This window comes from Cryptomonas paramecium, chromosome 1 (genome assembly GCF_000194455.1).
Source record: "Cryptomonas paramecium strain CCAP977/2A chromosome 1, complete sequence".
NCBI classification, from domain to species: Eukaryota; class Cryptophyceae; order Cryptomonadales; family Cryptomonadaceae; genus Cryptomonas; species Cryptomonas paramaecium.
The window spans coordinates 16,877-41,374 of record NC_015329.1 but is presented as its reverse complement, the minus strand read 5'-3'; the positions used below and the strand labels follow the sequence as shown (position 1 = coordinate 41,374).

General features: G+C 25.6%; 23 protein-coding genes and 1 non-coding gene across 24 annotated transcripts; 11 read left to right on the top strand and 13 right to left on the bottom strand.

Annotated features, from left to right (window-relative positions):
* Positions 1-20: 20 nt before the first annotated feature.
* On the top strand, positions 21-2,096 carry mcm3 (minichromosome maintenance complex component 3-like protein; the record flags this gene model as incomplete). Its single annotated transcript, XM_003239539.1, has 1 exon — positions 21-2,096. The coding sequence occupies one exon, from the start codon at positions 21-23 to the stop codon at positions 2,094-2,096; it is 2,076 nt and encodes a 691-aa protein (XP_003239587.1).
* Positions 2,097-2,112: 16 nt separating this feature from the next.
* On the bottom strand, positions 2,113-2,808 carry tfIID (TATA binding protein of transcription factor IID; the record flags this gene model as incomplete). The annotated part of the gene is made up of 1 exon (XM_003239538.1): positions 2,113-2,808. One exon carries the CDS (start codon positions 2,806-2,808, stop codon positions 2,113-2,115), a length of 696 nt encoding a protein of 231 aa, XP_003239586.1.
* Positions 2,809-2,870: 62 nt separating this feature from the next.
* Positions 2,871-3,674, bottom strand: CPARA_1gp029 (hypothetical protein; the record flags this gene model as incomplete). The annotated part of the gene is made up of 1 exon (XM_003239537.1): positions 2,871-3,674. The coding sequence occupies one exon, from the start codon at positions 3,672-3,674 to the stop codon at positions 2,871-2,873; it is 804 nt and encodes a 267-aa protein (XP_003239585.1).
* Positions 3,675-3,766: 92 nt separating this feature from the next.
* Positions 3,767-3,919, bottom strand: CPARA_1gp028 (hypothetical protein; the record flags this gene model as incomplete). The annotated part of the gene is made up of 1 exon (XM_003239536.1): positions 3,767-3,919. The coding sequence occupies one exon, from the start codon at positions 3,917-3,919 to the stop codon at positions 3,767-3,769; it is 153 nt and encodes a 50-aa protein (XP_003239584.1).
* Positions 3,920-3,927: 8 nt separating this feature from the next.
* Positions 3,928-4,200, bottom strand: CPARA_1gp027 (hypothetical protein; the record flags this gene model as incomplete). Its single annotated transcript, XM_003239535.1, has 1 exon — positions 3,928-4,200. One exon carries the CDS (start codon positions 4,198-4,200, stop codon positions 3,928-3,930), a length of 273 nt encoding a protein of 90 aa, XP_003239583.1.
* A 212-nt stretch (positions 4,201-4,412) lies between these two features.
* trnK lies at positions 4,413-4,485 on the bottom strand. Its single transcript has one exon. It is a non-coding gene; the product is annotated as a tRNA-Lys (tRNA).
* Positions 4,448-5,413, bottom strand: GTP-bp (GTP-binding protein; the record flags this gene model as incomplete). Its single annotated transcript, XM_003239534.1, has 1 exon — positions 4,448-5,413. The coding sequence occupies one exon, from the start codon at positions 5,411-5,413 to the stop codon at positions 4,448-4,450; it is 966 nt and encodes a 321-aa protein (XP_003239582.1).
* Positions 5,414-5,477: 64 nt separating this feature from the next.
* rpb1 (DNA-directed RNA polymerase II largest chain) lies at positions 5,478-9,836 on the top strand (the record flags this gene model as incomplete). The annotated part of the gene is made up of 1 exon (XM_003239533.1): positions 5,478-9,836. One exon carries the CDS (start codon positions 5,478-5,480, stop codon positions 9,834-9,836), a length of 4,359 nt encoding a protein of 1,452 aa, XP_003239581.1.
* A 107-nt stretch (positions 9,837-9,943) lies between these two features.
* Positions 9,944-10,267, top strand: CPARA_1gp024 (hypothetical protein; the record flags this gene model as incomplete). The annotated part of the gene is made up of 1 exon (XM_003239532.1): positions 9,944-10,267. One exon carries the CDS (start codon positions 9,944-9,946, stop codon positions 10,265-10,267), a length of 324 nt encoding a protein of 107 aa, XP_003239580.1.
* Positions 10,268-10,275: 8 nt separating this feature from the next.
* On the bottom strand, positions 10,276-10,650 carry rpl23A (60S ribosomal protein L23A; the record flags this gene model as incomplete). The annotated part of the gene is made up of 1 exon (XM_003239531.1): positions 10,276-10,650. One exon carries the CDS (start codon positions 10,648-10,650, stop codon positions 10,276-10,278), a length of 375 nt encoding a protein of 124 aa, XP_003239579.1.
* Positions 10,651-10,832: 182 nt separating this feature from the next.
* Positions 10,833-11,789, top strand: cycB (cyclin B; the record flags this gene model as incomplete). The annotated part of the gene is made up of 1 exon (XM_003239530.1): positions 10,833-11,789. The coding sequence occupies one exon, from the start codon at positions 10,833-10,835 to the stop codon at positions 11,787-11,789; it is 957 nt and encodes a 318-aa protein (XP_003239578.1).
* A 7-nt stretch (positions 11,790-11,796) lies between these two features.
* Positions 11,797-12,234, top strand: CPARA_1gp021 (hypothetical protein; the record flags this gene model as incomplete). The annotated part of the gene is made up of 1 exon (XM_003239529.1): positions 11,797-12,234. One exon carries the CDS (start codon positions 11,797-11,799, stop codon positions 12,232-12,234), a length of 438 nt encoding a protein of 145 aa, XP_003239577.1.
* An 89-nt stretch (positions 12,235-12,323) lies between these two features.
* Positions 12,324-14,084, top strand: tfIIIC (TATA binding protein of transcription factor IIIC; the record flags this gene model as incomplete). Its single annotated transcript, XM_003239528.1, has 1 exon — positions 12,324-14,084. One exon carries the CDS (start codon positions 12,324-12,326, stop codon positions 14,082-14,084), a length of 1,761 nt encoding a protein of 586 aa, XP_003239576.1.
* Positions 14,081-14,656, bottom strand: rps5 (40S ribosomal protein S5; the record flags this gene model as incomplete). Its single annotated transcript, XM_003239527.1, has 1 exon — positions 14,081-14,656. One exon carries the CDS (start codon positions 14,654-14,656, stop codon positions 14,081-14,083), a length of 576 nt encoding a protein of 191 aa, XP_003239575.1.
* A 112-nt stretch (positions 14,657-14,768) lies between these two features.
* Positions 14,769-15,461, bottom strand: prsA5 (26S proteasome SU A5; the record flags this gene model as incomplete). Its single annotated transcript, XM_003239526.1, has 1 exon — positions 14,769-15,461. The coding sequence occupies one exon, from the start codon at positions 15,459-15,461 to the stop codon at positions 14,769-14,771; it is 693 nt and encodes a 230-aa protein (XP_003239574.1).
* A 58-nt stretch (positions 15,462-15,519) lies between these two features.
* On the top strand, positions 15,520-15,855 carry CPARA_1gp017 (hypothetical protein; the record flags this gene model as incomplete). Its single annotated transcript, XM_003239525.1, has 1 exon — positions 15,520-15,855. The coding sequence occupies one exon, from the start codon at positions 15,520-15,522 to the stop codon at positions 15,853-15,855; it is 336 nt and encodes a 111-aa protein (XP_003239573.1).
* A 32-nt stretch (positions 15,856-15,887) lies between these two features.
* On the top strand, positions 15,888-16,679 carry CPARA_1gp016 (hypothetical protein; the record flags this gene model as incomplete). The annotated part of the gene is made up of 1 exon (XM_003239524.1): positions 15,888-16,679. The coding sequence occupies one exon, from the start codon at positions 15,888-15,890 to the stop codon at positions 16,677-16,679; it is 792 nt and encodes a 263-aa protein (XP_003239572.1).
* Positions 16,680-16,688: 9 nt separating this feature from the next.
* Positions 16,689-18,569, top strand: mcm4 (minichromosome maintenance complex component 4-like protein; the record flags this gene model as incomplete). The annotated part of the gene is made up of 1 exon (XM_003239523.1): positions 16,689-18,569. One exon carries the CDS (start codon positions 16,689-16,691, stop codon positions 18,567-18,569), a length of 1,881 nt encoding a protein of 626 aa, XP_003239571.1.
* Positions 18,570-18,876: 307 nt separating this feature from the next.
* On the top strand, positions 18,877-19,608 carry clpP1 (ATP-dependent Clp protease proteolytic subunit; the record flags this gene model as incomplete). The annotated part of the gene is made up of 1 exon (XM_003239522.1): positions 18,877-19,608. The coding sequence occupies one exon, from the start codon at positions 18,877-18,879 to the stop codon at positions 19,606-19,608; it is 732 nt and encodes a 243-aa protein (XP_003239570.1).
* Positions 19,609-19,657: 49 nt separating this feature from the next.
* Positions 19,658-20,563, bottom strand: tic22 (translocator of the inner chloroplast membrane; the record flags this gene model as incomplete). The annotated part of the gene is made up of 1 exon (XM_003239521.1): positions 19,658-20,563. One exon carries the CDS (start codon positions 20,561-20,563, stop codon positions 19,658-19,660), a length of 906 nt encoding a protein of 301 aa, XP_003239569.1.
* Positions 20,564-20,672: 109 nt separating this feature from the next.
* CPARA_1gp012 (hypothetical protein) lies at positions 20,673-21,410 on the bottom strand (the record flags this gene model as incomplete). Its single annotated transcript, XM_003239520.1, has 1 exon — positions 20,673-21,410. The coding sequence occupies one exon, from the start codon at positions 21,408-21,410 to the stop codon at positions 20,673-20,675; it is 738 nt and encodes a 245-aa protein (XP_003239568.1).
* Positions 21,411-21,463: 53 nt separating this feature from the next.
* CPARA_1gp011 (hypothetical protein) lies at positions 21,464-21,877 on the bottom strand (the record flags this gene model as incomplete). The annotated part of the gene is made up of 1 exon (XM_003239519.1): positions 21,464-21,877. The coding sequence occupies one exon, from the start codon at positions 21,875-21,877 to the stop codon at positions 21,464-21,466; it is 414 nt and encodes a 137-aa protein (XP_003239567.1).
* Positions 21,878-21,937: 60 nt separating this feature from the next.
* Positions 21,938-23,767, top strand: CPARA_1gp010 (BMS1-like protein; the record flags this gene model as incomplete). Its single annotated transcript, XM_003239518.1, has 1 exon — positions 21,938-23,767. One exon carries the CDS (start codon positions 21,938-21,940, stop codon positions 23,765-23,767), a length of 1,830 nt encoding a protein of 609 aa, XP_003239566.1.
* A 22-nt stretch (positions 23,768-23,789) lies between these two features.
* On the bottom strand, positions 23,790-24,479 carry prsA2 (proteasome A-type subunit-like protein; the record flags this gene model as incomplete). The annotated part of the gene is made up of 1 exon (XM_003239517.1): positions 23,790-24,479. The coding sequence occupies one exon, from the start codon at positions 24,477-24,479 to the stop codon at positions 23,790-23,792; it is 690 nt and encodes a 229-aa protein (XP_003239565.1).
* Between the last annotated feature and the right edge of the window lie 19 nt (positions 24,480-24,498).

The window sequence follows — 24,498 nt, the reverse complement described above, 5'->3', positions numbered from 1 at the left end:
AAACTTTTTTTGCTTGAAACATGAAAATATTCACCAAAAAAAAATCGATTTCTCTGTTTTTAATTTTTATTCATGTTTTTTTTATTAAGTTTAGATTTTCAAAATTTTATAAAAAAATAAAGAGGCTCTCGACTACAATTATAATATCAATAAATGCTATATGGAATCTAAGCTCTTTTTTTGCAGAAAATATCATGAAAAGGCCTTTGACTTATATACCTATGATTGAAATTTATTTAACAAAATTATATTCAAAATTAAATAAAAAATATAAAAAAAAAGTTAAAATTATATTTGATTTGAAAACATCATTTCGTGAAAATTTTACTTTTCCCGGATTATTAGACACGCGTTTCATAGGAGAAACCGTATTTTTAGAAGGTTTAGTAATGTATTGTAGTAAAGTCAAAACAAAAATAGACTGGCCGGTCTATTCTCGACCAGGCTTTTCTAAACTACTTGTTCCTAAAAAAAATGTAAGTTTATGCAATTTTTTTTATATAGACCATAGCAAACCCAACGATAAGAATAATTTACAATTAAACGAAACTTTTTCTAAGTTTATCGATTATCAAGACATTATTGTTCGACATTTCAATTTTAACTTAATACATGATTATTTTTCTGAAAATATACGTGTTTTTTTACATGGAAAACTTGTAAATTCCTGCAAAATAGGACAGAAAGTCAAATTACATGGAATTTATAATTTAATAAATGATATAAAATTAAATTCATCTAAAGCTATATACAGTTCAACTATATTCTGTTCATCTGTTTCTTTGATAAAAGAAACTTACCAGTGTATATGTTCGAAACCCGATTTATTTCTGTTGAAAAATTTTTCTTTTCTAGTTGACAATTTTTATAGAATTTCTTCTATGATTATCCCTAGTATGTTTAAAAAAAATTTAACCAAACAAGGATTATTGCTTTTTTTAACAGCAAAAGGAGAAAAACAAAATATATCTATTTTACTAGAAGGAAACTTTGATATACACAAAAATCTTTTTTTTGATTTTGTAAATCAAATTTTTCCTGAAACAACTGTCATGATTTACAAAAATTTTTTTTTTGGTGAAATTAAAAATTCAAATTCAAAAAAAAATATACATTCAGAGAGAGAAAATCTCATATTTGATCATTTTACTATTAATAACAAAATAATTTGCATTGACAACCTGGAAATGCTAACTTACACCGATAAACATACGTTATGCAAAATTTTAGATTGCCATAAAACATTCACATCAACTCATTTTTTTAACTTAAAAAGCGAATATAAAATACTTGCTTTCGCAAAATCGTCTTTTGATGATTGTAGTTTTGGAAAATACAACTGTTTAGATTTTAACATACAAAAATCTGTTTTCTTTAAATTTGATTTAATTTTTTCTTCATTTGATCAAATTAACGAAAAAGAAGATAAAAATCTTGCTTTTTATATTATAAACCAAAATTTTAAAATAAAAAAGCAAAATGATTTGTACCAAGATTCTAAAGAAAATTTTTTTTTAAGAATGAAATCGATTTCATTCGAATTTTTAAAATTAGTTATTAATTTTTCAAAACATACCGTATTTTTTTGTTTAGAAACTAAAGCAATTGATTATATTTTAAAAAATTATGTACAACTAAAAAATTTAAGAAAAAAAATTAATTTTAATTACATAGAATCTTTATTGAAATTAATTGTATGTTACGTAAAAACAAACTTCCGCTCGATTGCTATAAAAAGAGACGCTCGATGTATGAACACGTATTTACTCAAATTAGCACGTTTAAATCGTGTTAATTTTCTGAAAAAAAAGGAAAAAATAAAGATTTTTCAAAAAAAAAAGCCGAAAAAAAGCAATTTTCAAAAATATTATAATTTAAAAAAATATTTATATTTTTTAGCTCTCGATTCTGTATTTATTTCTAAAAAATATCATTTGTCGAGTAAATTTGGTTTTATATTCGATTTTCGTATAAATTCATTTGATATTAAAAATCTAATAAAAATAAATTCTTTATTCGAGAGAATTATATGCAAATTTTTAAAAACTAAATATTGTTTAGTTTTTAAAAATTTTTTAATAAAAATGAGTAATTGAATTGGAGATTAATATTTTATATTTTCCTAAATAGACATAACACTGCGTAAATGTTGCTGAACGCTTGGTAGATATCTTTTCTCTGTTTTGCTCCTGTTAATACAAGTTTTCCGCTAACAAAAATCAAAAGAACAACTTTAGGATTTATCATTCTATATATCAAACCGGGAAATAGTTCAGGTTCATACGAACAAAATTGATTATGTGCATGAGCTAAACTTTCTAGTCGAATTGGAAATCTAACGTCACACGAAGCTACTATATTTTGTATCCTGAAATTCAAAAATTTAGCATGTCCATATCCTAATCTTTGGATTATTCTCGTGTATTTCTTGCATGCTATTCTTGACGTGTCTTCTGATTTGGCTCCAGTTACTACTATTTTTCCAGAAGAGAAAATCAAGGCTGTAGTCTTGGGTTCTCTTATTCTCATTATTACCGCGGCAAACCTTCTGGGATTAAATTCAGCATTTCTTGCTTTAATTGCAATTCGTTTTAAATCTAATTGTATTCCGAGATTAACAGTGGCAACTACGTTTTGAATATCTGGAATGACTTCGTTAGCTTTGGCCAATTCAAAAGTTGTAACAGGCCAAGAATTATGCTGAATATTAGAAAGTTGGTTTGAAGTTAACTTAAGATTTTGATTGATGTGAGAAAAATTTTTTTGAATGTCTACGATCATTTTGGTATTCATTTGGTGTTCTGGCATAAGTATTAGTTGGAAATTTTTAGGCCATCGATAAACATGTAATTAAATAAAAATTTCCTATTTTAGGTATAAAAAAATTCTCTACCGAAAAAATCGAAAAAAAAAATTTTTTTTTTCGATTTTTTCGATAGAGAATTTTTTTTAAGAAATTTTAACCTCAATCCAAAAATCGAAAAAAAAATTTTATAAAAAAAAATACAGGTTTTGTAATTAATTTGTTTTTTTTCTTTGAACTTAACTTTCATTCTTTTATAAAAAAATTTGTTTTTTTTTTTCAGGCTTTTTTCAGTTTTAGGTAAAAATTTTTTAAAAAATGGTGTAGCAAAATAAAAACAGTTGGACGTTGTATAATACAATCTCATGTGGTGTAAGATACAAATATTAATAATCAACTTTTTGTATTTTTCTTTTAACTTTAAGTTAAAGAAAGAAATATTTAATTTAAATTTTTCTTGAAAAATATGAAAAAAAAATAGACCAACCTCGATCTGAAGTTTAAACACGTTTTTCAAAATTAGAAATTTTTTTTTTATATAAATATTATTAAATAATTTCATTTTGTGAAAAACAGAATTTAATTTTATATATTTTGGCTTGAATATTTTTTTGCAAGAAAAACAGAATTTAATTTTACAAAAATTCACTGCAAAAATATGCATTTTATTCATCAAAAATATATTTTGATATAGTTTGTAGTTAGTTTTAATAGAGGTTCGAAAAATTTTAATTAAAACCGATTTAAACGTATGCGTTAAAATATTTTCTATAAGAAAACTATCGCAATATGACTTACAAGATTTTGTTTTAATACGCATATTATATATTGAATTTTTGTAAAATTGCTTGGTCCATTTTAAGCATTTCATTTTAATCTTTATAAATTTTTGTAAACTATAAATAGATAAGAATTCCCAAAGAAAAGAAGGGTGTAGATAAATTGATGTGTTTAAAACAACTGTTAATTTCCAGAAAATTTGGATAATATCAAATACAAAAAAAAAAGCGTTTGTATACGATTGACATCGTATAACCTCAGAAATAAAAGTTCATGTAAAATTAATAAATTTGTTTTTAGAGAAATTATATTTAGTTTTTTAAACTTTAATAACATTAGTAAAACTAGATATTTTGTTTTTTTATTTCTAAAACAGAAATATCTTTTGGACTTTTATGAGAAAGTACAAATAAAATTTCCATTATAAAATCTATACAAACATATTTTAATTCTAAAAAACCCGAAAAAAAAAAGAAAAAAATCTTTTCACAGCATAAAACGGGGCGCGTCTTTTTGTATAACCATGCATCTAACAACTGATAATAGTATTCTAGAAAATGGTTATTTACGACATTGCTGTTTGTGAAAAAGTTAGCCAAAAGGGTCAAAACAACCATATAGATTTAATTGTGTATAACCTAGATTGAAATAAAAATATAATTTTAATTCAATTCGATGTTTAATAAGTCATATAAAAGAAAGTTTTTATAAACTAAATGTTTTTAAATTTAATTGATCTAAAAAGTGGAAACTAAAATATTACTCGATACTTTTTATATTTAACAACGTAGAAAATTTTCCAATCACCACATTTTTCTAGTAGACTACATACCTATCACGAGAATCGAACTCGTGACTAACAGATTAAGAGTCTGTTGCTCTACCAACTGAGCTAGATAGGCTCAGTTGGGTGAAAATCCAAGGAATCGTATTTTTTTTTAATCTTTTTTTACATGAAGGTATCGGTGAATACCACGGTATAGATCCGTTTAGCATATCACGAAAAAACCCGAAATTATTTAGTTTGCGAAAATAGTTTTTTTTTTCAAAGCCTATGAACTTTTTAATTAAAACAGAATGTAAATTCAGTTCTACATTTTTTTCATGCTTATCTGCTTTTAGTTCAAATAAATCTTGTTTTGAATTTAATGCATATTTGATTCCGGGGGAATCTGTCATAAAAACATTTTTTAATAACTTAATTATTTTTCTTTTTGGCCTATTTTCCGTTAGAATTTTTTTAGAAGATTTTTTTTCTTTCATGGAAGATATCAATTTAGTTTTTCCAACTTTTTCATATCCTAGAACTCCAATTGTCATATGTCTTCTAGGAAAATTTTTTTTTTTTATATGTTTAATATTTTTGAGTAAAGCCGTTTTCCCGAATTGGACATGGGTAGAACAAAAAGGTATTACCGTGTTTTTTTTATGGAAAATTTTTAGCCATTTTGATGTTATCCACGAAGGAACTAAGTCTATTTTATTTAAAATTAGAATGAATTTTTTTTTCAGAAGTAATATTTTATCGATTATAAAAGAATTCCATGTTCCAATTGGATTTCTAATATCAAGTATCCAACAAATTAATTCGCTTGAATATATTATTTTAAATAAAATTTTTGAACGTTTCGAATCCAAATTTTTATTTTTTTTAAAATTTTCATTTACTTCATTTTTTTTAAAATTATTTAATTTTTTTTTTAAAGACTTTATAAGTACATTGGAATTCAGAAAATATTTCTTTTCATATTTTGATATTTTAAAAAAATACTTAGAACTTTTTAAAGAAAAAATTGCTTTTTCAAATGTTTTTTTTGGCAAATGAACCATAAGCTGATATTTAAAACAATATTATAATAAAAATAACAATATAATTAGATTTACTTTTATTATAATGATCGAAGAAAAAAAAATCAATTCAATCCAATTTAGCATATTATCTCCAGATGAAATAAAAAAGTATTCAGTTGTAAACGTAGAAACTGATTTAATTTCAGAAGAAAATTTACCGAAAAAAGGAGGTTTGATGGACACCAGGCTTGGTGTTATAGAACAGGGATATTATTGTGAAACCGATATGGCTTCCCATATAGAATGTCCTGGACATTTCGGACATATAAATTTACAAAAACCAATTTTTCATGAAGGTTTTATTGAATTCGTATTACTAATAATTCGTTGTATAGACCATATGTCTTCTAAACTCATATTTAATCAAAATTCACAACGAGTTAAAAACGTTATGAAAATAAAAAATCCATATCAGCGTCTTATTAACATAGCCAAGTTATGTGTATCTTCATTCGGTTATCGTGTTTTTAACAAAAATAGTTCCGATACTTTTAGACAAACAGTGATACAGCCAAAGTATTATAGAGACGGATGGTGTATAGTTGCAAAATTTGACCCTAAGATCACTAGCGAACCCACTAGGATATTATCTGCAGAACGTATTTACGAGATTTTTAAACGAATTTCTGATCAAGATTGTAATAAAATTGGGTTAAATCCTAAATTGGCTCGTCCTGATTGGATGATTTTGACTGTATTGCCAGTGCCACCTCCGTCTATCCGGCCATCTATAATATTTGATTCCACTTCCAGAGCAGAAGATGATCTTACTTACAAATTAAGCGATATTATAAGATGTAATAAATCTTTATCGCATCTTATAATATCTTACGCTCCTTTGCAGTTAATAAACGAGCAAATTAATTTATTGCAATATCACGTTGGAAGTTATATGGATAACACGACCCCCAACCTTGCAAAGTCTATTCAAAAAACAGGACGCCCTATTAAATCAATCAGACAAAGGCTTCAGGGTAAAGAAGGTAGAATTAGGGGAAATCTCATGGGAAAAAGAGTTGATTTTTCAGCTAGGACTGTTATTACACCAGATCCTAATATATTACTAGAAGAAATTGGAATACCATGGAACGTGGCTTTAAATTTGACTTATCCGGAAATAGTTACAAATTTTAATTATCAATATATGAAACAGTTGGTACAAAATGGTCCTACCCGTTATCCAGGTGCCAAATATGTTATAAAGAACGACGGAACTCGGTTAGATCTCAGATATGTTAAGAAACTTTCGAATGTTTATTTAGAGATTGGTTATCAAGTCGAACGTCATCTTCGCGATGGCGATGTTATTTTATTTAACAGGCAGCCTTCTTTGCACAAAATGTCTATGATGAGTCATATTGTAAAAATAATGGATTATTCTACATTTCGAATGAATTTATCTGCTACAACTCCATATAATGCTGATTTTGATGGAGATGAAATGAATTTACATTTACCTCAAACACTGGAAAGTACTTCAGAATTGTTAAATTTATTGACAGTATCAAAATGTATATTGTCTCAACAAAGTAATAAACCTGTCATCGGTATTGTACAAGATTCTCTGATAGGAGCTTTTTTGCTAACACAAAAAGATGTTTTCATGGATATGTGTACATTAAATATGCTTTTAATTCATATCGATGGTTGTAATTCGATTCCTTTTCCTACTTTCATAAAACCAAATATTTTATGGACAGGTAAACAAGTATTTAGTCTTATTTTACCATCTGTTAATTTAACCAGAAATTGTATTAATTATTCTGATACCGAAACGAATTTTTCACAGGATAACAAAGTTATTATACTAAATGGCCAATTAATCTGCGGAGTGATAGATAAAAGAAGTGCAGGATCTTCTTCGGGTGGTATAATACATGTTTGTTGGAAAGAATATGGACCAGAAAAAACCGCTTTTTTTATTTCTCAGTTTCAATGGATGATAAACCATTGGCTTCTGTTATGTGGATTTTCGGTAGGAGTCGAAGATACAATTGCAAATAAAATAATAAATTTAAAAGTAGTCTCTATCATTAAAAAGGCAAAAAATGAAGTTCGGTATATTTTAAGGAAGAAAGTTACTTCAGCTGAAATATATCCTGACAAAAATTCAGACGAAATATTCGAATGCCAGATAAATAAAATATTAAATACAGCAAGAGATCAGGCAGGTTCAATTGTTCAAAAACTTCTGTCAGATAAAAATAATATTAAAAAAATGGTGATATCAGGATCAAAAGGAAATTTTATAAATATTTCTCAAATTATAGCTTGCGTAGGACAACAAAATGTGAATGGGAAAAGAATTGATTCTGCATTTGGTTCGCGTTGTTTACCTCATTTTCTTTTCGATGACAATGGGCCTGAAACGAAAGGTTTTGTTCAGAATTCATATTCATCTGGCTTAAATCCTGATGAATTTTTTTTTCACGCAATGGGTGGTCGTGAAGGGCTAATCGATACTGCAATCAAAACTTCAGAAACAGGATATATTCAAAGAAGATTGAGTAAAATTATGGAAGATATTGTAGTAGAATACGATTTAACAGTTAGAAATGCACAGAAAGAAATATTGGAATTTTTTTATGGAGAAGATTCGATTGATGCTGTTTTTTTGGAAAACCAGCCATTGAACTTTGCTAATATAACATATGAAGAATTAAGAATCAGTTATAAAATGGATGTAAAATCACCATGTTATGGATTAAACACGAAAGGACGATTTTTATTAAAGCTAAATTCAAAACAGTTTTTTGAAAAACTCCAAGGACAACTCGATTTTGAATTTTTACAACTTACAAGAGACAGACATATATTACAACAAATTTTTTCCAGTGGAATAGAAATAAATTTATTTTTACCTGTTAATATACAAAGATTAATCATGAATGCAAATAATTTTTTTAGAAATATTGAAACTTCAACTTCACTTTTTCCTTTAGACATAATAAATTCAGTCAAATGTGTAGAAAAATTTTTACTAAATACACTTTATAGACATAAAAAAAATTGCAAAAAAAATTGCGTGTGCTGCGAATGTCTCTCGGTTTTCAATGCAACTCTTTTTTTTCGAATGTACTTGCGTATTATATTTGCAAGTAAATCAGTTATATACAAGCACAAATTTACTAAAGAAAAATTTAGTTGGATTCTAAATGAAATATGTTTATATTTTAGAAAAAGCATAATATCTCCGGGGGAGATGGTTGGTATGATTTCTTCTCAGTCTATAGGACAGCCAGCTACCCAAATGACACTAAATACATTTCACTACGCTGGAGTATCTGCTAAAAATGTGACGCTAGGTATTCCTCGGCTTAAAGAAATAATAAACGTGTTAAAAATAACAAAGACTCCTTCGCTTACAGTATATATAAAAAAGGAATACAATTTTTCATACGAAAAAGTAAAATATTTACAACAGTTTCTTGAATTTGTAACTTTGAAAGATATGATGAGTTCGATTTCCTTTTTTTATGATCCTGACCCTTTCCTAACTATTTGTTCGACCGATCGCAATGTAATAAAACAATATTTTGAAATATCAGATCAAGTTTTAGAAACTACTCACATCGGTACTTGGGTTATGAGAATAATTTTGTATAAAAATAAATTCATAGATAAAAATTTGTCACTTAATCAAATAATTGAAAAAATAAAGAGAAAAATAAAACCTTTGGTATTATTTACGTTAAATTCAGATGAAAATAATATTCCAAACTTAATCAGATTTAAAATTTTTTGGCCAGATAATAAGTGGAAAAAAAAAAATATGAAACAACATCAATTATATACATTTGATTATTCATCTCTTGAAATACAATACTTAAAAAAAATGAGTTTTTTGATGATGAGTATAAATTTAAAAGATCACGGGACTTCTAATATAAAAAAAATTTTCATACAAAAAACAAACGTCAATAATACGGTAATTAAAAATGATCAGCTTGTTGGTTCCAGTGAATTTATTTTAGACACCGAAGGCATTGACTTGAAATATGTGTTAAATTGTAATATAGTTGACCCTACGAGAACTGTTTCTAATGATATTTTAGAAACTTTTAAAACATTCGGAATCGAAGCTGCGCGAAAAATTTTAATAAAAGAAATTAAAAATTTGATTTCGTTTGACGGGAGTTATGTAAATTTTAGACACATATTTCTTTTAGCTGATATTATGACTCACGGAGGAAAGCTCATGAGTATAACAAGACATGGTATCAGCAAAATTGAGATCGGACCAATCGCGAAATCTTCTTTCGAAGAAACTGTTGATATTTTTTACCAGTCCGCTGTATTTGGCATTTACGACAATATAAAAGGAGTGTCCGCGAATATAATGGTCGGAAACTTGTTATCAGTAGGTACCGGAAAAGTAGATTTATTCGTTGACGATTTTTAATATACCAAAAACCATTCAAATTCTATTTTATCAATAAAAATTTTATTTTCCAACGGTAAAATAAGGCTTACTGTTCAATTCGACTTTTACGGGAAAACACGAAGTTAATGTTTTATTCGAACGATATAGTTTTTATTTTAAAAATCTTAAAAGAAGAAAGAATTTTAAAATTTAAACACAATGTCCCCTATTTTTTCCTTGAATTGATTTATAATTTTTTGTGGGATATTTTATATCAAGCGAAACTATTGTCAAGGTACACAAAAAGAAAAAATATAAGCCAAGTCGACATAAAACTTGCATTATTATTAAGGTATAAACAGAATAATCGCCTTAATTCGACTGACGAGCCAAATCACATAACTAATATAATAAACGCCAACATTTTTCCCAAAAAATTAAAGTCCGTTTTTGTGAATATTTTTACATAAACAAGTTCTTATATAAAACCAATTTTGTTAGCTACATCTAATGCATCGTAATGAGATGGAAATTTTATAAAGGCTTTTTTATTTCCATTTAACTGTATCAAAGTGTTTATTTTTACGGGCAAAGTTTTGTATGAAACTTTTATAAATTTAAAAATCTTTTTTTTAGTCGTACTGGGATGCGTGATAATCGTAATTGTATTTTCGTATTGTATTTTTTTCATAGAAGCTTCCGTCACAAGTGGATATTTTATTATGTCCGAACACGATTTTTTTTTATATCGATTTAATTTTCTTAAACGTTTCATATTTTTTTCAGAATCAAAAGTCTTCGAAAAGGGGAGTTTAAAAAAGAAATTCGATGTCTTTTCTTTGTAATTGGTCATATTTTTTTTATGTGCTTGTTTAAAAGGTTTATACTCTTGAAACTTCTTTATATTGTACTTACTTATTATTTTTATATTCAATTATTTTTTAAAAGATTGTAAGTTATAATTTATACACATTTATATATAATAAACACAAATTTTATCTTAACAGAAAACAATTTTTGATATAAAAAAAATACATGGAGCTCTGTGTTAAAGGTTATTTTCATGAAAATTTTTTTGATACGAAATTTTTAAAAAGTCTGTTGTATACAAATCAATTTTGTCTTCTCTGGAATTTCCATACTTTAAAAAAAAAAGACCTGGTTTTTAGAAAAAAAAAATTTACATACAGTTACAACAATAAAGGAGATGAAGTAGGAAACCCTTTGTTCTCCTTGTGTAATTTTTCAACTATTATCGTCAATGTAGGTAAAATGGCAAAAAAAATTGAATCAAATGACAATTATATGCTTTTTCAGTCAAATATTAATCCGAAAATGCGTACTATATTAATAGATTGGTTAATGGACGTACATTACAAATTTAAACTCATACCAAAAACTCTTTTTCTTACTGTTAATATAATTGATCGATTTTTGTCGTTAAAAAATATATCAAAACAAAAACTCCAATTAGTGGGAGTAGCTGCAATGCTAATCGCTTCTAAATACGAAGAAATATATGCACCCGAAACTAGGGACTTTGTATACATAACCGACAATGCTTATACTAGAGACGATATCTTTCGAATGGAAACTTTAATATGCGATTGTCTTAATTACGATTTTTCTTCATCTCGTTTGTTGAATATATTATCTTATAATATGAAAAAAACTGAAGAAGCAGTAGACGTTATTTGTTTATCATGGTATTCTATGGAAATGATGTTATTAGAATATTTTGTATTAAGTTATCCAATTGGCGTAGTTGCGTCTACTATATTTTTTACAGTCAGACAGATTTTGAAAAGATATTATAACCTTAGAAAACTTAAAAAATTAAAAAGAAATTATGAAAAACGATGCCAATACTTAATCGAAAGCAATATTATTTTAAATCAAAATAAAAAACACAAACTCACTGCTTTAAAAAGGAAATATTCTAATAGAAAATACGGAGAAATATCAACTGGAAAATTCTGTGTGATTTACTAATAATTATATGGGTTTTTTTATATATTTAATTAAGCTACGATATATAAAAATTTATTTAATATTCTTTTATATATTTATTTTTTTTATTTCATGTTGGCAAATAATGGTATTTTGTCTAATTTCAAAAAAAAACATTTTTTACAAAATTTATTTCAGAAATTTTTTAAACTTCATTCAAATAAAGCCGATTTTATATAGAATTTCAGGCTTAGTTTGTGAATACAATGGAAATTTGAAGGCTTGTATTATTTTTTATTCAATCTTTTTGCAATTTGAAATAACAAATTTAAAATTTTCTTATAAATATGCAATCTTTAATTTTTGGCAAAATAAAATATTTTTTCTAAAATATGTCTTCTCGAGATTATACGTTAATTGCAACCAATCTTTTATGGAGATACTGTTGTTTGAAATTAAAATTTTCGAAAAAAAAAATATTCAGTAGCACTTTTCCAGATATGGAAAAAACTCTTACAAAAAAAGATCACAAACACGACTACAAAAACTAAAACTGATTTTGGTTTCAGTTTGACAATGTACATGGGAATATCATGGATCAGATATGCTTATGAACATTTTAAGTCAATTTTACATAATTTAGATCTCGTTAAACTAATTTCTAATTATTATAAATTTTTTTACCAAAATTCAAAAATTAACTATATTATTTTCAGAGAATTATTATCTCTTTTTTTAAAGATAAATATAAAGTTAAAATTGTGGAAAAAAAATCAAAATATTTTTGTCGATTTTATAAGGTCTAGAGTTCCTCTCTTTTTTAAGTTAAAAAACAATTTCATTTTCGGATTTAGTCAATTAAAAAAATCTATACCTGTTTTTAATATTTACATTAAATGGTTTAAAAATGTAAAGATAATGTCTCATTTTGATTTGTTTTCGCTCGAAAAAGAATGCATATATGATTATTTGTTTTTATTTGAAACCAGTTATAATACATTTATTCGTAGTCGAAAAGTGAAATTAAAGTTATATAATAAATTAATCAGAGATGAAAAATTATCAGGAAATCGAATATCAATAATATTACGTATGTCTAAATTCATAGCACAGCAATGGCCTAGGTATCCTAGACCCAATCTCATAGCTATTCAAATTTGCAAAAAAATTCTAGCCAAAAAATTAATATTCAATAGCTTGATTATACACTTGACAGTTAAAAAAGATAAAATTTTAAAATTAATGAAAAAACAAACAAATATTCGAATACAAAATTTATCTATTTTATTTAATAAAGCAGAAAACTTTTTCGAAAAAAAAAAATCCATAGGATTTCTTAGGCTAATTTTCTTTCCGTTTATCGAATTTCAATTGAAAAATTTTTACTTAGATAAAACTTTTTCGTCTAGAAAAAACAAAATATTTTCTCATACGCACACAACTAGATATATAGAAAGATCGTACAACAAAAGTAGCTTAGTTTTCCAAAGTTTAACAAAAAAAATTTTTTTCTATGCTTTTTTGACTCCTGCTTTTTTTTTAAGCAGTAAAATTAAAATGCTCGTTATGAATTTTTTTTATTTTCGTAGATCATCAAACGATACAAAACTTATTTTGCTATTATTAGCGTTGCGGAGGAAAAAATACGATCTAGTATATTTTTATTGCAGGTTTTTATGTTTGCAGAAACCGGCTCATCTTTTTTTCTGGTATATTTTTTCAAAAGTAGGAAAAAAAATCAAATCGATAAATCCGAAAACCCTGAGGTTCATTCTGCGTTTGTTAACCAAATGCCCCAAGTCTATTCCTGCTATAATTTTTGCAGCAAATTACTGTTCTATTTTCAAAAGCCACGATTATTCGTTAGCGGAGCTTTTTCAGATATATAGATGGAAAAAAGATTCTCCTTATTTGTTTTTTTTAATTTTTTTGCAATATTTATACAAATCTTTAAATAGAAAAAATAAAAACCCTGAACATTCAGTTGTAATAGGTTTATGTTTTTTTTATAATTACACTGCCATTCGCTCTTTTTCAGCGGAAACGATATTAAAACGATTAAAAAAATCTATTCCTTTGAAAATGGAAATTTTTTTTAACAAAGCAATTTTTTATCTTTTTTTAAAGTTTAAATACCTTGCTTTGGTTACTTTAAAAAGAGTTTTAAATCAAAAAAATCGAAATATGACAATATCTAAGCTTAATAGATTTTTTAATTTAAATGTTATCCGCAATCTCGAAACAAATTCTTTGTTCAATATCCAATTAATTTGTATGAACAAAGGTAATAAGCTATTACCGAATAATATGGTAAGAATAGATCAAATGAAATTCTAACGATTCGTTTTAGCTATTCTTTCGATCTCATCTTTTTTTTTAATAGCAAAAGAATTAGAAGAATTTCTCGAAGCATTCACGAGTTCGTCCGCTAAACATTCTGCTATAGTTTTTGTATTTTTAAACGCAGCATTTCTAGCTCCCATCGATAATAAATAGATTCCCACATTCACTCTCCTGAGAGGAGAAACGTCCACAGATTGCCTACGTACCGATCCTACCGAACCGACTTTAGTAGAATCTTCTCTGGGCCCAGAGTTCACAATCGCATCTACTAAAATTTGGATTGGATTTTGTTTTGTAATCAAATTGATTAGTTCAAACGCATCTTTTATTATTTTAATTGTTTTCAGTTTTTTTCCACTATTACGACCATGCATCATGAGAGCACATGCAACTCTTTCTACTATAGGATAATTATTTTTTTTAAATTTTTTATCAATATATTTTCCTGCGGTATGAGGAATATAGGTAGAAAAATTTTTCTTAATGGCAATATGAGATAAAAGAGATGGATCTTTGATTTCTACACTTTCATAATCCCATTTATTGAATAACATAATTTTTTTCATTTGGCTTGGATACGGACTTAATTCTTTTTATATCGTAACGGTTGTAGGTTAAATATTTTGTTAATATAATACAATTTATTTATTCGATAAAAATGTTAGCTAGCATGTTTTTTCAATTTATTTGAAAAAATGAAAATTTTTCACTTTTCTTTTCTAATAAACATAATTCAATATTTTTTAAAATAGTTTTGTTTTCTGTTATCATTTTCATGCTTTTAATTGCCAAATTTTTATTTTCAGTTAAACTCATTTTTTTTCTAAATCCTTCTCTAGTTATTAAAATCGCATCTTGGCTTCCGTTTCCTAGAGAAACTATCTGCCTTTCATCTGAGCTTCCGGTAGAATCAATTGAAAATAAATGAATACCAGTATGATCAATTCCACACAACAAAAAAGCAACTCCAAGTGGCCTGTTGATGTGAAATTCTTTATTTTCTCCGGGAGATACGTTCAAAATTAAACACCCTATTTTTTTTGCACATTTTTCAATGCTGATCGTTTCTTTGAATAAAAACGAATTATTGGTTAAAAAATTTCTGATTTTTTGAATGCATACTCGACTATCTGATGTCAATCCAGATGCACAGCAAACAACTGATTTGCTCAAATTTATTAAATTTTCGAAATTTCGGTTTTCTATTAAATCAGAATTGATTTTTTTTTCAGTAACAATAACTATTCCTTTGTCACTTTTTATACCAATTGTAGTACAACCGATCTCTATAGCTTGTAACGCGTATTCAATTTGATGAAGACGGCCTTCTGGAGAGAAATTGCAATATTCTGAAACGTCATTAGTATCCATAAAAAAAATATAAAACGTCGACTGTCAAAACACCTTGATAATTGATAAAGTTTTTAAAATGAAATTTAAATGGAATTTCATTTTATTTTTTTTTCACATAAAACACAAATTTAAATCTAAAACATCATTTCGTAAAAAGCAATGCTTTGATTTAAATCTAAAACATTGTTTTTCACAAGAAATGAAATTGTTATCTCATGACATGTATAATTACTCTGCTTCAGATTATATCAATTATTTTCTTTTAACCAAAAATGATTTTAAGTTCAATATATACATAAAAATAAAGATTGGATATGGAAAAAATTTGTTAGTATTTTTTTTTTGTTGGATAAATTATGGAAAATTACTAAAAAAAATTCTTGTCTCTTTTCTCTTTTTTTTATATTATTAAAATTTTATGAAAATAAAGAAATTGGAAATCAGATGCATAAAATAATTTTTAAGTGTAAAACTATTTTTAATTACTACAATATAAATAGTTATGTTTTTTTGAATCGTTTACAAAAACACGGTTTTTATACTCCTTACCTGATTCATGTTAAAATAATTAAAATTTTAAACCAATTGATTGGTGAAAATTCTTGGTATGTTTTAGAAAATATGATAGAAAAACAAATATCATATCATATTTATATGGAATTTAAATATTTTTTTTTATTTCTTTTAAAAAAAAAATCTCGATTTATTCACATCAAATCGAAAAATTTTTTTTATAAGCTTACGGTTCATTCTATTATGTACGAGCAAGGACAACGAATTTTTTTTTGTAATAATATAATATGTACATATAAAAAAAATTCTTCAAAAATCATCGCTTTATTTAAATACTTAAATAAAAAACGTGAAAATTATGTTATTTTTTTAGACAATATAAAAAGATGCGTTTGTTTAAAAAAAATTTTAGAAACATATTTCGGAAGATTAATTTTATGCACATTTGATGTTTCTGAAAGTTTTTTTATAAAAAGAGATATTTTTTATAAAAAGTATGTATTTTTATTTTATAAAAAATTTATTTTTTGTCCGACCTGCTTTAATTTGAAATTGTACATAATTTACGATAAATGGTATGAAATTATTCATAGAAACGTGTTTACAAACCATAAACAGAATCATATCTATCTTTTCTTGGTAAAAATCAATATTACACAAGACAATTTTGTAAAAAACAATATAAATATGTATTTTTTTTATTTTTGTTATTATATTCCATAAAATTTTTTTATGCATAAAAAAAACGCGGTCATGTCAGTACCGAGTGATGTTATTCGTATAATTGTTAAATTCAAGTCTTTTTTAGAAAATTATAAATCAATCGAAGGAGAATTTATATATGCAAGAGAAATTTTAAAAAATGAATTTAGCATGAAATCTTCTTTTTTAAAAATTAATATTTTACATCTTCTCGAGTTTGATTTTTTTCTTTTTTTCAAATTAATTAAAGCTCCAGGAAAAACTATTTGTATATTCGATTATGTTATCAAAAAAATTTTACAATATAACGAGAAGATATCTAATAAATTTTTTTCTAGACGAGAAATGAAAATTTTACTACTTAATACTGACAAAAATTTTTTAGAAAGACGTAACTTTTTAAATCCAATAAATTCGAACAAACTAATTATCACTCGAATGTATGTTGTCAAATATGGCCATTTAATTCCAGAAATGACCAATGGTTTATTCAAATGTCAAAATTGTTATTTTGAGTTATATTCTTTCTTGGAATGCGGAAAAATAATTGAACCGACCTACTGTTTTTACTGCAAAATTTTTAATTCGTTTTGTCTCGTGTATAATCGTTGTAATTACATACAGAGGAAGTTTATTCAAACCTATCAAATATTTAAAAAAATTGAAGTTTTCAATTTAATACACGAACAAAATAATTATTTTTCGAATTGTTTTTATGGATTAAATCTAGGAACTTTTATAGAAATAACAGGGATTTTTCGAATTGCTTTTTTAAAAAATTTTCATAAATTTTATCAAAATTCTTCATTCAAATTTTTTATCGATGTTTTTTCTATTGTAAAATGTAAATTTTTTAATTTTAAGTTATGTTCTTGTGATTTTGAGTTGTTTAAACATTTTAGCCGCAAAAAAATTGTTTGTGTCAAAAAAATAGGATTGTATTCACTGGTTCAAAATTTTTATCTCTATGTTTTTTTTGTTGATAACAGTAATTTTAGTTTTCAGGGATTCGATGTCGTTAGGTACATATTACTTTTAAGAATATTTTTTTCAAAAGTATATTCAACTTTGGATTTCAAAAAATATTTTAAAATTTTTTTAGTAAAACACATTGATGTTAACGAAAAATTTTCTCAAGTCATAAAAAACTACTCTTTTGAAAAAAATTCTTTTTATATGCATTATATTTCAAAATATTATATGTTGAACAAACCAATTGCTTTTTTTTCAATACCTGTACATAGAAAAAATAAGTTTATATTTTATTTATATAAAAAATTTACAACCTATACTTCATATTCATATGACACAAGTCATTTTTCATTTATGAATTTTTATAAAAATTTTTTTCTTCATGAAATACAAGAGTTTAAATTTCAAAATATTCAACATTTTTTTATTATTATAAATATAAAAAAAAAATCCCAAAAATTTGTTAAAAAAATAACATTTAGCTTCCTTTTTAATTTATATTTGGAAAATTTTGTAATTTTTTTTGCGAATTTGATAGATATCATATATCTAAGTCAAAAAATATTTAAATATCATCTATGCTTTTTTAACTGGCGTGTTAATAAACATTTCTTTAGAAAATCCAAACGTTTCAATATAGGATTTAATAAAAAAAATATATCTGTTTTCTCGGATTATTTATCAAAATTAAAATTTTCATATTGCTCAGATTTTCTGTACAATAGTTGTCTAAAATGGCAATTTATTATAAAAAAAGAAAAAATCTTCAAAAAAACAATCAATTGTTTATTTTCTAACTCTTTCTCGATGTCAATATTTCAACTGTCCAAGGCAAACGCTAGAATAAAATGCGGAAATTTTATTACACCAATTGATATAAGAATCTCATTTATTTTACTTTTAGAATCTATAAAATCACTGATAAAGAAAAATAACTAGGTTATTTTCAACTAAAATTCAAAATTATCTATAAAAAAAAATTGTATATTCAAAAGCATCGAATGAAAGTGTGAATTTTTAATAAGAAGTGTCAAAAGATTTACACTTTTCATTTACTTTATGTTTAGTAAAATAGAACGCTCGGTAAGTATGACTTTGGTTTTATAACACACGAAAGTTAAACTAAATATTTATGTATCAGAATCTCAAAACTTTAAGTATTTGTGGCATTTATTGTGATATATAAAAAATTCCACATTTATTACGCATTAAAAAAACTTGACAGTATCTCGTTTTCATTTTGTAGATGATATCACTGTACGTGTCTCCTTCGAACGTTTTTTGTACATCCGGTTCAAAATGTCATATAAGAAGAAAACGAAATTTTATGCAAAATGTAATTAATATGCAAACTAATGCTCAAGTTTACGATGGAGCTCGGATCGGGTCTCCTCCTGATTTACCGTCTCTTCTGCTCCATAATAGAATTGTTTATCTGGGAATGCCTTTAGTTCCAGCTGTTACTGAGCTAATAGTAGCCGAATTCTTATTTTTGCAATATGAAAATTCGGAAAAGCCTTTGTTTATGTATTTAAATTCGACCGGTACTAGTAATCCCGATGGCTCTTCGGCTGGATTTGAAACTGAAGCTTTTGCTATAGCTGATACGATGAATTACATAAAACCTTCTGTTCATACAATATGCGTTGGACAAGCTTTTGGAACGTCTGCGATGCTTTTATCTAATGGTGAAGTAAATTGCCGGTCAGCTCTTCCGAATGCTACTATAATGATTCATCAACCTAGATCTCAGGCAAGGGGTCAGGCTTCTGATATCGCTATTAAAGCAAGAGAGGTCCTTTATAACAGAAAACAATGTTTTGAAATAATTGCAAAAAATTCCGGACAATCTCTCCAAAAAATTATGAAAGATGCGAGTAGAACTAAATATCTTTCACCGCAAGAAGCTATGGAGTATGGGCTCATAGATAAAATTTTAGAAACACCCAAAAAAAATCGCGTTTATGATTCTTTTTAAAAACGAAATTTATAAGTAAATTTCACGATGTCCTCTCTTTTAAAAAAATTTATTGTAACATTCGAGCCGATTGAACTGTTTTGTTTTCTTTCTTTATAAACTCTATGTTTTTTTGAGAAGGAAAGAATCCAAATTTTGAAAATATTTTTTCATCATTTTCCATTGCTTTCAATATTTTCAATAAGTCTACTACCAAAACCGTAGGTTTGACATTTATGTCAGGATTTTCTGATATCATTTTTTTCCAAGTTTTTTCCAAATCTTCTTTGGAAAAAAATACAGGCGTCATACTGTCTTTCCCTTTTTTCACAACCAGACCGTCTGCAACAAAAACAGGTATGTCTCTGATCGTTTTATAAAAATTTAGCTTATTGACAATTAGGCTAGCATTCTTAACTTGCTTTTGATCGGGATAAAAACGAAATATGGTTTTGAAATCTTGATTAAGTTGATTTTTTGTTTTGTCTGCAGTAACCATCCTATAAGCCCTGTCTAAGCCCATAATATAGATCCTAGCATCAGATACTTGGTGTGTATTTTTCATCGCGGTCAACAAAGCCAACGCGTCTTCGTGTGAAAAAAAAATTAGCCCTATCTGTTCCTTTTCTGGACCGGTAGTCAAATAAGGTTGTCCTGAAGAATTTGTTATCGCAAAAACTGGTATCTGTGATAATTTTTGATAATAATTCTTACTCGAAAATCTTGCATGTGAAAAAAATGGGGAGTGAAAATTTTCGTTTTCTAAAGCACCATGTGTTAGAGGAACTAGCATTCCTATAACGAAAAATAATGATATAAAAAAACTTGAAATTAAGTTTTTATCGTGTAAAAATTTTTTTATATCATTATTTTTAAAATCAGGAAAAAAATTAATGTTATAATTTTTTTTTACATTCAATTTGCTCTTTTTATAAAGATTTCGCTTGTAATTAAAATTTGACAAAAAATTTAGCATATAAAACAAGTTTAATTTATGTATATATTAAATGGTAGCGAGGCTATTTTTAAAATTTGTAAAATATATAAGTACAGAGAAAACTTAACTGCAGTCTCAGTTGAGTTTTTTATTGTAATAAAAAATTTGAAAAACAACATAATGTTATATCAAAATTAAACTTAATATAAAATATCCATTCTAGTATGTTATTTAGATGTTTTTTTTGCAGATAAATTATTTCGAGTATCAAACTTAAAAACAAATTTTCAATTTTGATTGTTTTGTAAAGAAAAATACCAAAATAAAATTTAAGTGATATTTTTTCTTTTTTTTTCATAATTTTTGGTTTATGTTTTTGTAAGTTACAAAAAAAACATTTCTTGTCTATATCATTTGAATCAAAAAATTTTCTGTCTATATTAAATAATATATTTAACACAGACATATCTAAAAATATATTAGTATAAAAAGTTAGATTTTTTATTCTAAACATATTGTTTATTGTATAGAAAAGAACACGTTTTTTGCAGATTTTTGTTTTTTTTTTTTTAGGAAAACAAAAACCTGATACCAAAATGTGTTCTAAAAAAATTTCGTATGAAGAATTTAATAGAGTTTTGTGTAAAAAAAATTTTTTAGCTTTTTTAAAATGTACTATTGGATTATAAACAAAACTATTCATTTTACCAATTTTTAGCTTAATTAAATTCCATTTAAATAAAAACTTTACAACATGTTGCATCGAGTTTGTATAATTATCAAAAAAAAATTTTGTATAGATAGATAATTTTTTTTTAAGAAAATATGCTTTTTCAAGAGTAGTTTTATTTGAAATTTTTAATATTTTTCTTTTTTGTATTACCATTAAAAATATGATCTTCGAATTACATTTAAATTTTATAGAAATTGCTACATCTTTTATGGTTTTTTTTTATCTATTATTTTAAATGAATGTAAACCACACTTTTTTGTACTTGAACAATTTTTTTCTATATTTTTTGCAAATTTTAAATGTGTTGCTGAAATAGGAATGATGTGTATAATATTTAAAATTACGAAAAAACTGGATTTAACTATTACCAGACCTTTTCTTACCTTAGACAATTTTGATTCATTTTCTTGAAAAAAAGAACACTTGATGTCTAAATAACTTAAAATCTTTTCTATTTTAGTTAAAGTTTTTAATGTTTCGAAAAAAAAAAATGACCATAATTGATACTTAAAGTTTAATAAATAAAATTTACAATTATTTTCTAATAATAATAACAAAAAAAAATTATGTTGTTCGATTACATTAATTAAAAAATGATAATAAGAGTACGTAATTTTCATATTTTTTTTTCAAATTAAATAATTTAACAGAATTTAAAAATTTAATATAAAAAAATATACATGAAAATGCTTGGTAAACAAAAGAATCTAGTTTTTATTTCAATCCTAGGACCTCGTAGGGTAGGAAAAACTACGCTGTCAACTTCTTTGATATCTTATTATTCTCTTTTAAATTATTATAAAATAAATGGACCTTTTTGTATCTTAGATAATCAGAAAAATTCTTATTTTTTTAGAGAAATTCCGTGCGATAAACTATCAATAATAAATTCTATAAAAACATCAGATACTGTTGTTTTGCTAATTGATTGTTATTTCGGGTTAGAGCTTGAAACATTCGAGATACTGTCGTTAATAAATTCTTATGGACGTGTGCGTGTTCTATGTGTCTTAACGCACTTAGATTTGTTTTCTAACTGGAAATCTCTTAAAAAAGCAAAAACTAGAATTAAAAAAAAGCTAAAGTTTGAAACTAATGCTGAATTGAAATTGATTTATTTTCAAGGAATAACTGTAAACGAAAAATATCTCTCAAGAGAAATTTCAAATCTTTCCCGTTATTTTCTAAAAAAAACTTGTTTACACGACAACTCAAATTGCGCAATTATTTTTTCAATAAAAATATATAAAAAAAATTTCGAAAAAGCTCTTGTTGTTGGATATAATTACGGAAAACCCTTTAAAAAAATAAATAATATTCTTTTTTATATTCCCGGAATGGGAAAATTACAAGTTCAAAAAACAAATTCGAACGGTTCGAAAAATTCAAAAAACTACAATCAAGTTAGTTTGATGGAAAAATTTTATTTTATTTTAAAAAAAATAAGTTTTTTGAAAAAAAAAATCTGGAAAAAACGTCGGTTTTTATTTTTCTTAATGTGCGTATCAAATAATAAACAAACCACGAAAATTTCCGTTTCTAGTACTTTTATTCTAATCGATTCAGTTAAATTTTACTTATTTAAGGCGAAAAAAAATTTTCTTAATCCTAGTTCTTCTTTTAACATAAATTTATCCGTAAATACTCGGCAAAATTTTAAAAAAAACGTTTTGACCGTGTGCAGATTAAAACAAGAAAAACAAATAAACAATGTAGATACAAGAAAAATTGTAATAATAGAGTTAAATTTACTTCCATTTAAGTTTAAAAAATACTTTGATCCGTGTTACCCTGTCTTAATTATCGCTGATTCCTTATATTCAAATAAAAAAATATTCATAGAAGGAATTGTAAATAGATACAAATGGAACAAAATTTTACCAATCTCACGTTTTTTTTACTTGATTTGTATTGGTTGGAGAATTTTTAAAACTCTAGTAGTTTTTTTTAAAAAAAATATTAATGGGTTTAGAGTTTATAAGAAGACTTTGAAAACAGGTTTTCATAGAATGATGTGTTCTTGTTATCATTTTTCTGTAAAGCGTGGCGCCACTATTACTGGAATACTGTGTGATGAAATAGAAAATCGAAACAAATATAAGGGACGTTTGTTCGGAATATTATTTTCGGGACTTGTAACGTCAATCGGTAAAAAAATAAATTTATTTAAAAAAATAAAACTTAAAGGATACATTTTTAAATCGTTCAAACGCATCGGATTTGTAAAAAATATATTCAATACGAATATTCAAGTTTATAAATTCATAGGGTCTATCGTGTATACGATCGGAGAAATAAAAGGTTTTATTAGAAACTGCATACCATACGGACCAAACGGGTCTTTTGGAGCCGTATTTGAAAAAAAAATTACAACAGGAGAAGCTGTTTTTTTTAAAATTTGGTTTCCGGTAAAAACAGTTCAGATTTTTCAAGATATATCTTTTTTAAACGAACCAAGTGATTTTAGAGAAGTTTTGGAAAAAAGATTTCCTGTATATACGCATTTTTAATTTTGTTTCGACAAAACAAAGTTCACTGGTCGATGATTTTTTTTATTTCATTTGATTTGTATATCTTGAAATTACTTTTATAATCCACACATCCTATATCTATATCTATATTCGAATCATATGCATCGGGAGTTTCATTTATGCTATTTACAACAATTTTTAATAAATCTTCAAATTTTAAATTTTTAGATAGTCTTTTTATTATTATTTCATTTAATTCATTTGAAAATTTTCCAATTGACCCTCCTTTGATTTTGACAAACGATCCATTCGGGTCGATTCGGTATACGACGGGCCCGTCTACATCAAATCCTCCTACGAACAGATTAACCCCAAAGATACGTGTACTATTGGACTGTGTAAACTCTTGGATATATGAACTTAATTGCTTCGTAAGTTCTTTACAGGAAATATTTTCTCCGAAATTTCGTTTGAATATTTGGGCTTGACGTTTAGCCCTTTTGATGACTTTTTTTAAGTCTGGGTACAAACCTGTACCGGCTATTCCAATTTTGTTATTTATTATAAATATTTTAGATACGAATCGAGAATTATCCGTTAGTAAATTAGAAATAAACTTACATAGTAAAATAATACAATTTTTAGACTTTAAAACAACAATAGTGCTACTTCTTCTAACATTTTTGTAAATAGACCTGATTTGAATTTTATCATCCAGAAAAAACATTGACGAATCTGTGTATTCTTCCATAAAACTGAATGTTATAAAA